Here is a 16,543-nt window from a genome sequence, read left to right as displayed (position 1 = left end):
TTGTAATCAGCTTGAGCAATGCTATAGCTACAAACAATAAGATGACGTACTATTTTACGTCAAAACACACATAATAGTTCCACAAACTTCACAATTCCACGACATATGCAGTCAACGGACGCGACTACGATGAAATATTCACGTGGCATTCACATGTACCTCAAGTAAGATATTAACCAAAATGATATTCATCTTGACAAGCTGCAATGCAGCAATTGATTATATGTATAACGACAGCCTGCTAATAAAATAGTTACCATATAGGTAAAAGTTTTTATCTATCTCTGTTTTTTCGAGGTTTTCTGAAGACGATGGAAGTAAAGAACTGTCAGGTAGTCGCTTCCGCTCTTCTGATGGCGATAGTGAGGCGCTTTGATTATAAAAGGTCGAAACACGTCTAACAGGTTGAGAAGATTATGGTATTTGAATGCCTCAGTATTCAGTAATAGGAACCAAGTCCAGACGGACTACATCACAAGCTAGCTCCCTCACAGAATACGGTAGCAATCGTGAGATGTGGCAATCTAAAGCAAATGAATGCAACCTATTTCCAGAATGAAATATGAACTCTAATCGCATGGGCGACAGGGATAGATTAATTGAATTAGCTGTTTCCATAATGGCCAGTGAAGTGTTTTGCTTGTCTTGGCAAGCTATTGGTATATACAATTTACCTCCTTGGGCAGTTCAGCGCATTGTTTCAACAATGACCTTGCCTTTTGCTGTATAATGCCAAAACAATGATTGACGTAAAATGTCGTAAAATGTTGAAAATCATCAGATGAAGCAGCGACATTAGATATTTGCTTCTTTTTTAGTTCAAGCCCAAAGCAGAGAGTTTTCTACAGTGGAGTACGAATTCTTGACAGAGCCTGAGATGATTTCCACTTTCAAATTTTAATTATGCAGATTGATAATCACATATCCCATTTCAGACTAGGACAGGGAAAAGTAACTTGTCGACTTTCGATGCCATGTCACGTATACCTGTACTTTCAAGATTATCAAATATTACCAAGTTGGATCTAAATTCCAAATAAATGTCAAAAACGCTTTTCTCATGGAAATAAAAAAAAGAATAGCAAAATATGTGTTGTTACTGATTGATCGTTTCCGTGTTTCTTGACTCCACGAAATTAAGTTAAACGTCAATATTATTATTATCTGTGTTAATCCTCGTTAGGAAATTGGATTGCTCGCCACATAAATAAAACAGAAGCAAGTCACTACAAATGAAAACCACATAGAAACATAGCACTAAAAATACAGACAGAAAGAAAGACAAGTAGACATAAAAGTGATGATTTCACTCTAATAATGATCCGGTTTTCGAAAGTATATGTTTACGTGCGAGTACGTCATCTAGACATCGTATTTCAACGATTTCCAAACACTCCCATCAATCAAATACAACTTCAGCGTCGGCAACATGCATTACAAGTTATGATGTAGACTGAAAATCCGTCACTCAAGGGCGCTCTCTACGCTCTCCCAGGGGAGTTTAGAGCGAGAGCGTCATCGAGTGACTGCTCTTTCATTCTCGCTATTATGGTGCTGTGATAGAAAAGCCATATCGTGGTGCTGAACGGAATTAAGTTTACAAGAAATAATGAAACTCCATTTACACAACACATTATACACTCTTTTTCACTGTTGTCTTATTTTTCTGTTTCATTTCCAAATGTCATTAACTCAAACTTTATCCCATATTTTGAGTCCTCTCCTTCACCTTGGCAGAAGTTGTTATATTATTTATGGTCAATGTTGCTTTGCTGGCTTCGTACACATATCGAGCTATCTCACCAAATGAATTATCTAACTTTTTGAGGGCGCTTTCCCATACACTCGAATCAGGATTAACTTTGTCCAGTGCTTCAACTTTGTTCCTGGCCCTGTTAAGGTACGTTCTCGCAAAAGTATGGACGGTATAGTGTTCCTTCCACCAGGGGAAATGCCCTTCGAACGTCAGAAGAGTGTCTGTTTGATGGAAAGATCTTTCCTCCACGTGTATCAGATCCGGAAATTGAATGGCAAGAGCATTAGCATATTGCATAGAGTCACATGACCAGCAGTTCCCGTAGTATATTTTATACCCAAGGTAGAATAATTTTAAAAATTGTGAATTTTTGCTGGCCATTATGATCCCGTTGTTGAGGAAATCTGGGTTCAGTGGTATCTCCCTTCCCATGACAAAATCGTAGTGACGTAATGGCTCCAAGGACCTTACTACGATGACGTCATTGTCCAAGTAAACTCCGCCATATTTGAGAAGGATTTGTAATCTCGCGAGATCAGTGCGGTGATGTACATTGTTGAAAAGGCATAGCTGTGGTAAATGTAGAGGAACGATTTCAAGCGTGTTAATGGTTTCTTTCAAAATTTCCCAATATTTGCCGATTGGTTCCATGTCCGTGTGAATCATAATTTTGTCGGCTTTCATAACTGCATAGGCACTCAAAATGGAGATAAACTGATCGAATCGGAGTGGTTGGTCTTCGTAAAACCAGAGAAAGTGGGCAATATTTGGAATGACAGTTTCGTCATGAAATTCAGATTGCAGATTTTTTGAATGTCGGAATTTTTGACACGCCGAGATAACATCATCGTTGGTGAACATTCTCCCGCCATAGATCAGTTCTTTCAAAGTTCTAATGCAGTCCAATATTCCATCATAACCTTCTACGTGAGTCTTTGTAGCCATCACACTGTCTCCCTGTAGACTTTGTTCGGCTGCTGTAAACTCTATGTCGGTTCTCGGCAGGGCGTTGCAGGCCAACATGGTGATGGACCAAATCTTGATCTTGCTGTAAACTCCGCTGCTGGTAAGAATAATTAGGCTAAGCACAGACAGCGCAATGATGATAGACTTTCGTCGACGAATACCATATCTCCTGAATTCTCCATGAAACTTGTTCTCCATTCTACAGCTACCCAGTCAACAAGTAACGGGTGCACTGATCTGAGATAAACAGAGACAACAACTATCATTCGGTAACATTAATTATACAGCAAACAAACAAACAAACAAATCAATCAATTAATCCTAAGACGTGCCCATTCTTTCCTGTTCGGTTCATGTTAATGTTAGGGACCTTTAATCATTATTGAGGATATACCAGAGGAATGTTCTTGATCATCGTCACGTGTACACATAGGTCAATAATAAGGAGGAGGCAAGATGTAATTGGTAGAGTTGAGCAGGTTTTATCAGGATCATTCTCCAAAACGATTACACTGTGTAAGGGCACCGGGCTGTCGAGTACAGCTACAACTTGAAATCATCTATGTCCCTACAACTGACACATGTTGCGCTATTTACTTATTTGTGACGTGTTACTGAAAAAATGAATCAAATTAACATTGCAGTACTTAGAACATCACACGCTTATCATATTCCATCCGTTCTATCATCTACTAAAACTGGGTCGAGTCTTGGTCAAGACAAGTGTTGTTGACAGTACTGTTATTAATCCTTCTAAATTCAGACACGGAATAATTGAGAACAAAATTTAATGCAATATTGTTTCAGTCATGGGTCAAAAGCGCAGCCAATAACAACGCAGAGACCTACACGCAGAGATACAGGTCAGCTAACATATCGCCGACTGTGCTCAACTACAGAAGTAGCGCTATTTATCATTCCAATTAATTTGTTTGCTGCCAAGTTTTCCTGAGAATGAGGACGAGATGAATGAAAAAGGAAAGAGGCAGGGAACCAAATTTGAATCTCTAATCACAACTTTATAGTATAACCAATCAGGGAAACGCTGCATTATAAAAGGCAAAGAGCATTCATTGCATCACGTTCTGAAGTTTTCTTAAATTTTAATGTTTTCATTTTCCGTTTAAATCTTGAATACATATTTTCTACTTTCAATTGCGGACCGTTCACAATATAATTTCCGATTTTCATAATTTCATTTCATTATTCCATTTTAGTTATGTTTTGACAAAATTGTTCAATCATTTCCTGCGCTGTGCGCAATCACGAAGTTTCGCCGAGAGTCATTGAACCAAAACAGCTGTAGTGTGCAAGACCCTCCTCACTGTGAGCAAAGTACAGCCAGAGCAGAATATGGCAAGAGACAAGACTGCATAACATAACACGGTCAAAAGTTCTCAGTAGTTAAATTATATCTCGTGAACTTTGGTCGTCGCTTGCCAACCCATGTAATTGTCTATCTGTGCAATTTGTGGTTAAATTCCTTAGGTTTGTACTAAACCAGACAGTGTGCTTATTTATTTTGTAAACTTTGAGTAATTTCAATCTGTTGCACAGTTTTTGGCCTTTTGAAATCTCAACTATAGCAGAGTTATCGACTGGACACAAATTACAGGGGGGGTGGGCCGGTGTTTTTTGGGGGTGGGTCGCCATTTTTCGCGCAAGCATTTTTGAAGGGTCATAAAATTTTGTGCAAGCCTATGGGGGAGGGTCACCTTTTTTCATGCATCAAAGCTGAAATTGCAAGTGCACGTTATGGAATACTGAAAAAAGAAAAAATACCTCCTGGCACTTTCATTTTCTGACATTACCATTTTCGGCGCGCCCTTCGGGCGCAAATTTCAGGTATAATAAACAATGTATTGATGATCCAAGCAGCCACATTGATTTAAGTTGTCATGATTTCTACTTATTCAACACTATGTGCATAACTGTCCCCTATAATGACTCTTTCAATAACAATTTGGGAGATTACTTATTTGACATCATTCTCCCATTGACAATACATTGGGTATAGGTCGGTGTCAAACGTTCATGTCGCTGTATGTACATTTTTTAATTTTTTGAGGACATTGACAGAATACAAACTGTTCAGAATAGTGCATAGTGTCATCAATAACAACTGGAAGCTTCAGGTCGAACAACTTTTGAATAACAATTTAGGATCAGATAACCTATGAGTTATTTGTAGTTTCATCATAGACTGCCATGTATAGTGAATGGACATTTCAGTGAAATTCCAAAATCAAATTTCTTGCACACCCATTGACTTGAAACTACTCTAGTCTAATCATGAACATTAATACCAATAATCAAGTGTACATAAATGCACAGATTTTCCTATTTTTGTATTGGAAAAAAATTATTCATAGTTTCATCATAGACTGCCATGTATAGTAAATCGACATTTAAGTGATATGCCAAAATCAAATTTCTTGCACACCATTGACTTGAAACCACTCTAGTCTAATCATGAATATTAATACTAATAATTAGGTGTACATAAATGCACAGGTTTACCAAGTTTTGTATTGGAAAAAAATTATTCATAGTTTCATCATAGACTGCCATGTATAGTGAATGGACATTTCAGTGAAATTCCAAAATCAAATTTCTTGCACACCCATTGACTTGAAACTACTCTAGTCTAATCATGAACATTAATATCAATAATCAAGTGTACATAAATGCACAGGTTTACCAAGTTTTGTATTGGAAAAAAATTATTCATAGTTTCATCATAGAGTGCCATGTATAGTGAATGGACATTTCAGTGAAATTCCAAAATCAAATTTCTTGCACACCCATTGACTTGAAACTACTCTAGTCTAATCATGAACATTAATACCAATAATCAAGTGTACATAAATGCACAGATTTTCCTATTTTTGTATTGGAAAAAAATTATTCATAGTTTCATCATAGACTGCCATGTATAGTGAATGGACATTTCAGTGAAATTCCAAAATCAATTTCTTGCACACACATGGACTTGTAACCACTCTAGTCTAATCAAGAACATAAATATCAATAATCAAGCATACATAAATGCACAGATTTGCCAAGTTTTGTATTTAAAAAAAATTATTCATAGTTTCTTCATAGACTACAATGTATAATGGATCCACATTTCACTGAGCGAAATTCAAAAAACAAAGTTATTGTACACAGATGCACGTGTTACCACCCTCTTCTAATCAAGCACAATTATGTCAATTATTCAGGGTCATATATACACAAATAGTGCATATTTTTAATTCTGAAATTTTTTTTTACAGTTTTGTCATAGACTCCCATGTATAGTGGATCAACATTTTATGCGAAATTCCAAAAACAAAGTTATTGTACACAGATGCACATTTTACCCACCCTCTTCTAATCAAGCACAATTATGTCAATTATTCAGGGTCCATATATGCACAAATGGTGCAAATTTTAATTCTGAAAATTTTTTGACAGTTTTGTCATAGACCCCCGATGTATAGTTTTGTCATAGACTCCCATGTATAGTGGATCAACATTTTGACAGAAATTCCAAAATCAAATATCTTGTTCACATGTGCACTTGTAAACAACCCATGCTAACCAAGTATATCTATATCAGTTAAACATCTGTATATGAACAGATATAGCTAGTTTTATACTGGAAAATACACGTTCGTAGTTTTCTTATAGTCGACTACATGTATAGTGAATCAACATTATCGATAAAATCTAAAACTTACATTTTTTGTACAGGCATGCACTTTTTACCTGCCACTTCAAGCAAAGTACATTTACATGAATAACACACATATGATTTGATATTTTTTGGACAACGCGTTATATCGGCCACATTTTGCCTTAATCCTTTCGGGAGGGCGACTTAAAGTATAGCAAGAAGGGGTCTTCAACACATTGCGGGTTTTTTTGGGGGGTATTGAGTAACAGGGGAGGGTCACTTATTTTCATGCACGGATAAGGGGGAGGGTCACTAATTTTTGTGCATGAACTTTTGAAGGGTCACTATTTTTTACGCAGCGGTTTTTTGAAAAACACCGGCCCACCCCCCCCCTGTAATTTATGTCCAGTCCCTTATCGATCATAAATGCTCGTCATGGTGGTTATTTTGGCGATTTTACATTGCGCACGTAATAAAGATAGAATATTAACAGTTGGTCCAGCGGGTTTCTGAAGGTCAGCCTCGTCTTCATTTGTTCACACGTCTGTTGGTGATTCCCTTACAAGACACATCAAGGAAAGCCGTGGAACAACAAAGTGATTTCCAATGGAAAATATCAGGAGTAATCTTTGCGAATAGTGTTCCATTTCATTTCAAGAACCTCTCTTGGTGAAATTATCAATCGAAATTTTCTTGGTCGGAAATGAACTATCTTCTAAAGAGCACCAGATACAGCCTGTAAATTCCTGCATTGTATGTCATCTGCTTCGGCGTACTAGTAACCTCTTTCGTGAGTTTAATTAATTTCATATTAATTCTTTAAAGGCGTTTATCACTCTAGATTCCTATAATGATGATTTTCATCAAATGAATTTTGCCATGGCGTATTCGTCGACAATAGAAAGATACTAATTGAAAATCAAATGATCGTCTTACTGTCTTTCGTTAGTAAAAAACTTATTAAGTCTCATCATATTGTTTAGCTGTATGATATTTCAGTGAACAATGCATACGGGGTATTTTAAAAGAAATACTTCACCAAATCGACTAATTCAGCGACATGCAAAACTATCCAAGTTTCTCACGAAGCTTGGTTATCACATGACTATAATTTAAAAACAGTGCAAAAAGAATGAAGTAGTTCCTTACCCGTTCCACTGCCTGGGACAACACCTACGATGATCTCCTGGAGGAACTAAAACGAAAGAGGTACACGGTCGAAGTGGTCAGCTGATCTGACGGCTGGGTACATGTATTTGCACGTTGTTACCATGGTTTCACAGCGATCTAAATCCGTGTATCGATTGCCGTCTCCTTATCCCTCTAAAAGCAAACACAGAAATGAAACATATTTTCGTCTGTCCGGGAATAAACACAATCAAAATTAGATAACCTCGCTCGAAAGCAAGAAGTTCTTCAAAGAGATAATAATTGGTCATTTTACAAATGTTTCTTTTCAAACAATCGTGTGTACATGCTATTGTAAGCGACACAGATATTTATTGACGATTAAATTTTATCAGCTGATAGTGTCATTAACATATCATAATACTGGTACAATGATAAATCAATCCAGACAGCGTCGGTTACATGGCGCATGATTCGTGTACTGTACGTGGTCTTTTTGTTCTGGCGCAATTTGCTTGTTAGTATAGCGAACTGCCATTTCACAGGATAAAGAGTCATTACCGACATTCCACTATAAAATTTCTTGGTGCTTTAAATTTTCAACTTTCAAAATCAAAGTTTACCTAGTTCAACTAGTTCACCTTATCAAAATTAGAAAACCTCTTTCGAAAGCAAGAAGTTCCTCAAAGAAATGATGAGTGGTCATTCTACAAATGTTTCTAAACGATGGTCTGCACACACCACTGTAAGCGACACAGATATTTATTGACGATCACACTTTATATCAGCTGACAGAGTAATTATCATAGTGGTGGAATGATATAGAAATCCAAGCAGCGTCGGTTACACGGCGCATAATACGTGTACTGTGGTCTTTTTGTTCGTGACCAATTTGCATGTTAGTATGCCGAACTAATGACCTTGTTCAGAGGTACATAATTGAAGGAGATTACGATTCAGAATGAACACTCCACTTTGCAACAGACAACAGAAGTTGTTGCTTTCAGAATCAAAGTTTACCTATTACAACTGAATACGTGGAAGTGAAATAAAACGCTATCGATTGTCCCAAATACAAATCCATAGCAACTGTTGATTTTCCGCAGATAAAGTTACGTTCTGTATAGCAAGGAAGTTCACGTTCTTGAAGAACGCTGGACAACCTTTCTTGTGAGAATGGTTGGGTTTTCATACAGTTGCCAGTAGACAATATGAAGCTACTAAACGCATAGGCTTACTCAGAGTGGGCCACCCAGTTTTGTTCAAGTTTGCCGGGCTTTTGTCTTTATTGATTTTCTTGTCATTATTTGTACGCTTTTAAGAGGTAAATGCTTATTAAACATTTTTATAGCAAATGACAGGAGTGTATGGGAATCTCCCATAGATAAAAACTGGCACATACTTGCAGTCAATCATTGGAAATACGTAAATAATTACCGCTGTCGTTGTTTGTTATAATCACCGATAACAAGTCATCCTGAATGCGTAGAATTCATTCTTGGCTTCTATAACGGCATCCGTTTCGATGACAGAGATAATTTCTTTGAAAGATTTTCTTCATAAAGGTAACGCGTACGCATGACAAACAGAAAGTTATAAATTTTGCCCAAAATCTCCATAGTAAAACTTCATCCTATTCCTTGTCATAATCATATTAGCTGCAATCAGGGGTCAAACCAACAAATCAGATATTTAAAACTAAATAGCCTTATCCCTTGTGCTAATTGAACGGGGAAATTATTTTTTTATTTTCACAAAAACGGGAGAAAATTTAATTTTACCCAGCCGCTTACAGTTAAGTCAACACAGGCAACAGACTATAATAGTTTTTAAAATTCGAGTGTGCAGAAAACTGTTCCAGCGACGCAATATACCTCAATTTTAGGAATAACTGTTTATTTTAGTTTTTGAAAGGTCTATTGTTCGCGGCTACTCTGGTACAGGCTTAGATCAGACAAACTTTGCGACGATCTTTGACTTTAGCCATTACCTAGAGAATGATGTAAACCTGATTTTTTAATGGCACAAAGCACCTCCCTCTTCAAGGTACCTAGTATGCGCGTTAAGAGCCCGAATGCACGTCACATTATCCACGCACGCGCGATGTTTACATACTGCATAGCTGCCTTTTGGTTTCACTATAGGGGTTGTAACACAAAGTATGTGGCTCTGGTCTGAAAATTAGGTCTCCAAACCGTATGTAATTTACACTAATGTCAGCAAAGCGTTTGATTAAGTAAATCACGCTCTCTTGCTTCATAAGTTACAGTATTATTGTTTTCATAAAGATATGTTAAAGTTGTTTCATAGTTACTTAAGTAACAGAAGGCAAAGGGTACCTCGTCTGCATGGTGTGACAAAACGTCTGGTGTACTGCCAGGATCCATCTTAGGTCCCCTTTTATTTGTTTTATACGATAATGATTTACGCCTTACTCTTAAGAGTAATTCTTTATTATTTGCAGATGATACCAAACTTTACAGTAAGATTTATAATTTTGAAGACTGTTACAATTTGCAGTCGTCATTAGACAAAATTGTACAGTGGTCAAATACTTGGAAATTACCCCAGTTGACAAATATTGCACAATGACGATTTCTTTGAAAAAGAATCCCATTGTGTACGACTATCACACCGGTAACAAAACTCTTGCCAGGCTTAATCATAAGAAAGACTTTGGTATCGTACTTAATCAAAAATATCCCTAAGAACATGCAAATGTGGAATATTGTGAAAACTGCAGAGTAAGTCATAGTCATAATTACACCATACACTGCTGTCCTTGTGAAAAGCATGTTTGACATGTAAAAAAAGGAGAAAGTGTTTTTGGATGGATTCAATTCTCATTGCTTGGTGCTTTGAGATCAATTGTTACAAACAAACGACGAATTATAGCAGGAGTATTGTCAATAAGATAAAAATTACGCTTCATAAACCAACAATGCGATTTGCCTATTCAATGTTTTCATTAAACCTGTTTTACTGTATTACTCAGAGATTTGGGGACAAGATTTCATGGATTACAAGAAGTGGGATAAATCAGCAATTGAAAAAACTCACCTCAAATTTTGTAAGAACATTTTACAGTGTAATAGACAAGCTTGTAATGCCGCTGTGAGGGGTGAACTAGGACAATTCCCACTTCTACTTGAGATCAAACTTAATATTGTTAAACACTGGCTTCATATCGTACAACTGCCACATTGTAATCTTGCTAAAGAAGCTTTTCTGGAGCAAATGGTAAACAACACTAACAATAGATCCTGGTTTAACTGTTTAAGTGCTTTAATTAAAGACAATGGAATGGACTTTCTCCTTGATAAAGCTCCATCACTTAAACACCACAAAGTTATAACTGGATTAATGAAAACAAATTTAACAAACAATTATGAAGTCTTTTGGAAAAATTTGATCACTGATGAAAATAGTAAACTAAGAATGTACGCCAAAATAAAACGTAATTTTAGATTAGAACCCTACTTAACACAGTCACAAGGTGAGAAAAGAAAATTACTCACCAAACTTCGCATTAGCAATCATGATCTAGCAATTGAAAAAGGGAGACACACTGTACCAAAAACCCCAATTACTGAAAGATACTGCAATCAGTGTAACACCAAAAGTAATGAAGATGAAACACACTTTTTATTAGTCTGTCAGAAATACTTTTTCAGTAAAATCAATTTCTCAAACGACGATACTGAAAATCAGCTTACTAACAAAACAAGAGTTATCTTTTAATGAACAACTTGCAGATTATATTTTTACTTTATATAAACAAAGAAATACCTAGTTATATTTATTATAAGCTACTATTATTATACTGTATTACTTTATGTCTATTGAAGAAAAGTTTAACTTATTTTTGTATCACACTTTTATTGCCACAAATGTGATGTAAATCCTATGTTTACTAGCAAGCAATAAAAAATATTATTATTATTATTATTAAACTAAGTCAATGTACAGGGTAGAAGCAAACCATCAGATTGTGGACAGCGTGGAGGAAACCATTATTTATTTGCAGTTTGTATATTTTTCTGAACCATGACGACTAAGCAATTTTACGTTTTCCAGTCAAAATGCACTGCCCATCCCATTGAAGTCCAAGACATATGTAAACCCACGGGAGAATACGCCGCCGATAAAGACGTGGTTTGCCTGTCTGTGCATGCTCCGTCTCAAAACTCATAAAACTTTGCGATGATAACAAAGGATTTGCACCATGTGAATAGCCAATGTCGACACGAAATTGTGATAAAACCCCTGGACGATTGAGAACAGTAGCTTGGGTAGATTGCGGTTGAACAGGTTATGAACGTACTTATAGAATGACTTTGAGGTAAATCTATGTTTGCTGAGTAAATAATGTAGTGGCTCTGTAGCTTATGATAAAAGGTCAGAAGTGTCTTTTATCATGTAGCATGTTTTTTGTTGTTCTGGGACCCTGAAAACACAATTTAGCCCCGCACCCTTGAAACGTGGGCAGAAAAGAGAACTTTGCGCCACTGTAACACTAACTGTCATGCCTTTGTGATACATGTATTTCAGCTCAGTTGCCAACAGGTCCGCCGAATGTTGACAGTATCCTTATGTTTGCAGACATTGATCATGCAACAAGTGGTCATTAGGCAATATATAGCGAGTCAGCGAGTGATAAATATAACCATGGCAGTAATTATACAAGCCGAGCAAAATAGTAGCAAATTAACTACACGTACTCCTTCCATAAATTAGTTGAAAAGGGCCAGAGAGATTACCGAACCTCGAGGTTACCTATAAAATTGTTCGACTGTGTAGTAATATGACCTGCATCAGCTGTAAATTTACCAACAAATTTAGTTAGTGTTTATTACACTCGATTACGCCACGATTTATTTATTGAAACATTCATTTCAGCGTATGAATGCGATTCCCTGTGAAGCTAAGGCTCATGTTCTTCTCAAACTTCAAAATCAAGAGAACAAGACCATGGCTATATGTTGTGGGATTTTCGAGCTAGAACAATTGACTGGCTAGATTCTAGTTTACAGTGAAAAATGTATTTTTTCTTTTATTATGTCAGGTGTTTGAGAAATACTACTCTTTAACTTTGTTCTGAGAATGGCCGGTGATCTGTTTCGGTTGACTTTTCATTATCATAATGATGTGTCCCGTTTAGGCGGATCAAAAAACAACACAGCCACAAAATATTGTCATAGACGGGAAGTCCAAAATTATCATTAGGAAGAAGGTCACTCTCATTAACGATCACGTGACCCTCTTATTCCAATGCTAATCAGGATTACAACAGTTGGAGTGTGTTAATAATATAATGTCGTTTCATACTTACAGTTGGTACAGTTTCCTTGAGGACTGTATAGATTTTTATTACTTAATAAGTTTGACCAAAAATCCCCTCGAGTGAAGTCACGACCTAAGACATTCATTGTTTAGAATTTTAACATTGCCTAACTAAGTTCCCTTAAACAGTCTCCGATTATTTTGCAGTCAATATACAAATATATTGATAACAGAATTAACAATCTGTTTCGTCAACCGGAAGTATTATAGTTGTAACCATTGAAGCCATGTTTAGGGAGGGCCGCCACGTGGTTGTTCTTTCCTAAGTGTAAAAAAATATTACTGTTTTCTGCAGCATCGCTTTGAAATGTAAGCCTGGATGGTTCATTTTTTGTCTTTATTTTCTGCTCTTTGACATCCCAACGAATCGAAACAAACATATCACGGTGCATGTTGTAAATTCATGAATCCTTTGTGAAATAGCGAAAACAGCGGTGGTGCAGCTTTTTCAGTCCAACTCATGTCTGTCCTTTGTGTTTATCACTGTCCCTCTGGGTGGAGGGACGGTGTGTTTATCAATTTATTTTCAAAGACGCCATTGTTCAAAATTGAAATAACCGTACGTGATAATCGCCTTTATGCTGAGGGAGGCCCGGTGTTTTCTTGACAACAGTGAAACGCAACTAGAGTGACAGTTTTATCAGTTGCTACGTGTATGACTTCACATACAGCGTCAAGCATTATGATTCGTTGAAAAGCATACCCTAGTTAATCCATGTATTGAACATTAAATTTTCAAATGTCGATCTCGTTGATCGTTTGACGATTGTTCGAAAATTCTCGCACATCGTAACAAATGTCAACCTACAACAGTTGCTTACCTGTATTGCTAGTGAACGCCTCAGGCCCTTTCTATACAATCCTTCCAGGATATCGCTAAGTGAATGAGGAAGACAAACTCCAAGTGACTTCAATTACCAGCAATACACTATGTATGGTCACCGGAGCGTTTCCTTAGTGTCAAGATATTGGGTCACCTGATGATGAAACGCCCACTTTATGTCATCTGTTGCATCACTGGAGTAAACGATAAAGGTGACTTGTTTTGGAATATGATAATGTTTGAATGTATCTTGTTGTGCAATTTCCACCGCAGCGTCTCGACACCATGGGTCATACCTGTCACTCACAGGTTTATCATATCACAAAGTTCAGAGATATAGTATAATCCCAGTTTTGTATGTGTGCCGTGCCGCTTGTAAGTGAGGTCTCTCTCAAATGGAACTCTACGGTCCCTACTAGTCATCTATTTATTTTTTGTTAATTTTATTTTATTTGGCTTTTGACCAAAAGTCTAGATGAGATGTACAGGTGACGAGCACCTAGTAAGTGAAAGCGTCCCTCCACAACTGTAATGAAACAGCAAAAATCTCATTTTAATAAATAAAAAATCAAGCAAAGACAGGCGAAATAAATTATAAAGTATATATAAACTACAAAACTCAAGATTAGAAAAGAGAATAATTCAGATTCAGATTCAGAAAACTTTATTATGTCCTTTAGAGAAATTTACATGTGGTTCTTAACACCAAATACACAACACACAATACACACAAAGGGTATAGAACTGAGACTGGACATTACCCTAATTTGACTAAGTCTTGTTTAAAATTGAAATTGAATTCGGAATAAAACTCAGCTTCGTTCTCACAGCTCTACACCTTGGAACCCGTAAACGACGGCCTGATGGCAGGTTCTCATAAAATCTACTTAAGACGTGATTTTGATCTTTTAAAATCTCTTTCGCCTTCTTTTTTATGCGTCGGATATATAGATCACTGAGATTTAACTGTCGCCCATCAACAATCTTGTTACATATATTCACAATTCTACCTAGAATGCTTTTGCCACACAAACTCAAACCTCCAAACCAGCCTAAAAATGAAAATGTCAACACGGATTCGATAAAACAACGATAAAACGTTTTTAAGATTGCAGAATTGACACTGAGTGATCTGAGCTTCTGAAGGCAATAAATCCTGGACTGACACTTTGAGTTAATGTAATCAATGTGTGCTTTAAAATTGAGCTTGTTGTCTAAGATAGTACCTAAATATTTGTATGTAGTAACCCTTTCTACTGCAACATCATCTATCAAAAGACTGGGAATGACTGTTGGTTTTGTCCTCAAATCAATAACTTTTGTCTTTTTCACATTCAAATCAAGATAGTTTTCTTTACACCATTTTGAAAAAAATTCAACTTCACTAAAGTAGGTGGTATCAGAGTTCGATAAATCTACTAACGCAGAATCATCAGAATACTTGACAAGTGGGGTAGATTCATTACCATGACAATCATTTGTGTAAAGTGTAAATAGAATCGGGGAAAGAACAGTACCCTGTGGAGCTCCAGTAAAGGTGGACCGAGAGATTGAATAGGTTGACTCATGGCGAACCCTTCAGTTTGAGAGCGATGTACAAGAAAATCAACGATCCAAAGAATAAGTTTGGGGTTGACATTAAATTTAAGAAGTTTTTGTGCCATGAGATGAGGTTGAATTGTATTAAAGGCTGATGAGAAATCTATAAACAACAAACGAACAAATGCACCTGGCTTTTCGAGATGAGTGTACACGTGATGCAACAGTGTGATTGTTGCATCATCTGTACTTCTATTGTGTCGGTAACCAAATTGGTACGGGTCAAGATAGGGATTGGTGTATTTTAGAAGTTGGCAGCGAACGATACGTTCAAAACACTTCATTATAATGGACGTTAAAGCTACTGGACGAAACAAGTTACGCTAAGAAGTAAACAAGTCTACATATACACAGTTTCACTTCCCTAAGTCAGGTCACACGTGTTTTCTGAAAGAAAATGAATCGTGTAGAAAATTCCCTTAATATTTGAAACGTTTGGACATGCAGGATGTTACACAAACTAGTGTTGTGCCGGTATATGGCATGATATCCTCTTCACTCGGTACGAAAACACCGTGACCAAAAAGTACATCAACAGATTAGGTGAATCCTCCCCTTAGATGCCCTGTCATAGGTGACTCTATGTACACAGGTCACAGTGTTCTGCGCCCTATAACTGCGCCGCGCCTCGAAAATGAAGACTTAACTTTTGCTCAAACTTTCCTCAAGGAACCTTCACCTATCCTTTTTTAAAATCACGAATTCAAATGGTAGGAGGTGTCACCGTGCAAATTTTGATACCAGAGAAACAATTACCTAAGATTCAGTGCAATCTGAAATTCAAAATGGCTGCCCCCCCCGTGTTAACTCCACGAAGAAAAATACAATTTTCGAAAAACTGAGACAGTGAAAAGATTTCTTACTCCAAGAGATTTAAAATACACCTCCACAAGTGGTAGATCAGAAAATAATTGTAAAAGTTTGAGAGTCCGAATGTCTATCGCCGAGGCGAACTCTATATGTATACCTTAAAGTCTTTCTGACGGAGGTTATCTTTGGGACAGCATGTACAATTTTACCAAATTTTGTCACAAACGTCAGTGCTTCAAATGGTGGTGACCTTTGATCTCTTTCAGTGTGGTCCTATTTTAGTTTCTATTTAACAATATGTCGAAATTGCGCACCAATAATTGCATGTTTCCTACCTGAGCAAGTACAAAATGCTGTTTGTCTTCCCATACAGGGGATGCCCTCTTTACCTCATTCATCGGTTCATGCAGAGTCTTAAAAAGGGTGGGAACAAACGTGGTTTTATATTGCGCGTCGG

General features: G+C 36.9%; 1 protein-coding gene across 2 annotated transcripts; it reads right to left on the bottom strand.

Moving 5' to 3' along the window:
• Nucleotides 1–874: 874 nt before the first annotated feature.
• On the bottom strand, nt 875–14,203 carry LOC139125549 (uncharacterized). 2 transcript variants are annotated; one of them, XM_070691612.1, is made up of 3 exons: nt 13,676–14,203; nt 7,533–7,706; nt 875–2,959 (listed from the first exon to the last, which is right to left on the bottom strand). In XM_070691612.1, exon 3 carries the CDS (start codon nt 2,918–2,920, stop codon nt 1,700–1,702), a length of 1,221 nt encoding a protein of 406 aa, XP_070547713.1. In that variant the 5' UTR covers nt 2,921–2,959; nt 7,533–7,706; nt 13,676–14,203; the 3' UTR covers nt 875–1,699. The 2 variants fall into 2 exon arrangements, 1 of the variants encoding a protein (XP_070547713.1); XR_011550269.1 differs by lacking the exon at nt 875–2,959 and adding an exon at nt 6,807–6,927 and having other exon boundaries at nt 13,676–14,128.
• Between the last annotated feature and the right edge of the window lie 2,340 nt (nt 14,204–16,543).

Source organism: Ptychodera flava (assembly GCF_041260155.1).
Source record: "Ptychodera flava strain L36383 chromosome 3 unlocalized genomic scaffold, AS_Pfla_20210202 Scaffold_25__1_contigs__length_14229661_pilon, whole genome shotgun sequence".
NCBI lineage: Eukaryota > Metazoa > Hemichordata > Enteropneusta > Ptychoderidae > Ptychodera > Ptychodera flava.
This window is presented reverse-complemented; position numbering and strand designations above follow the sequence as displayed.

Bases quoted from the DNA above. Each gene is read 5' to 3' on its own strand.
- LOC139125549 (XM_070691612.1), bottom strand. From the start codon at position 2,920: ATGGAGAACAAGTTTCATGGAGAATTCAGGAGATATGGTATTCGTCGA.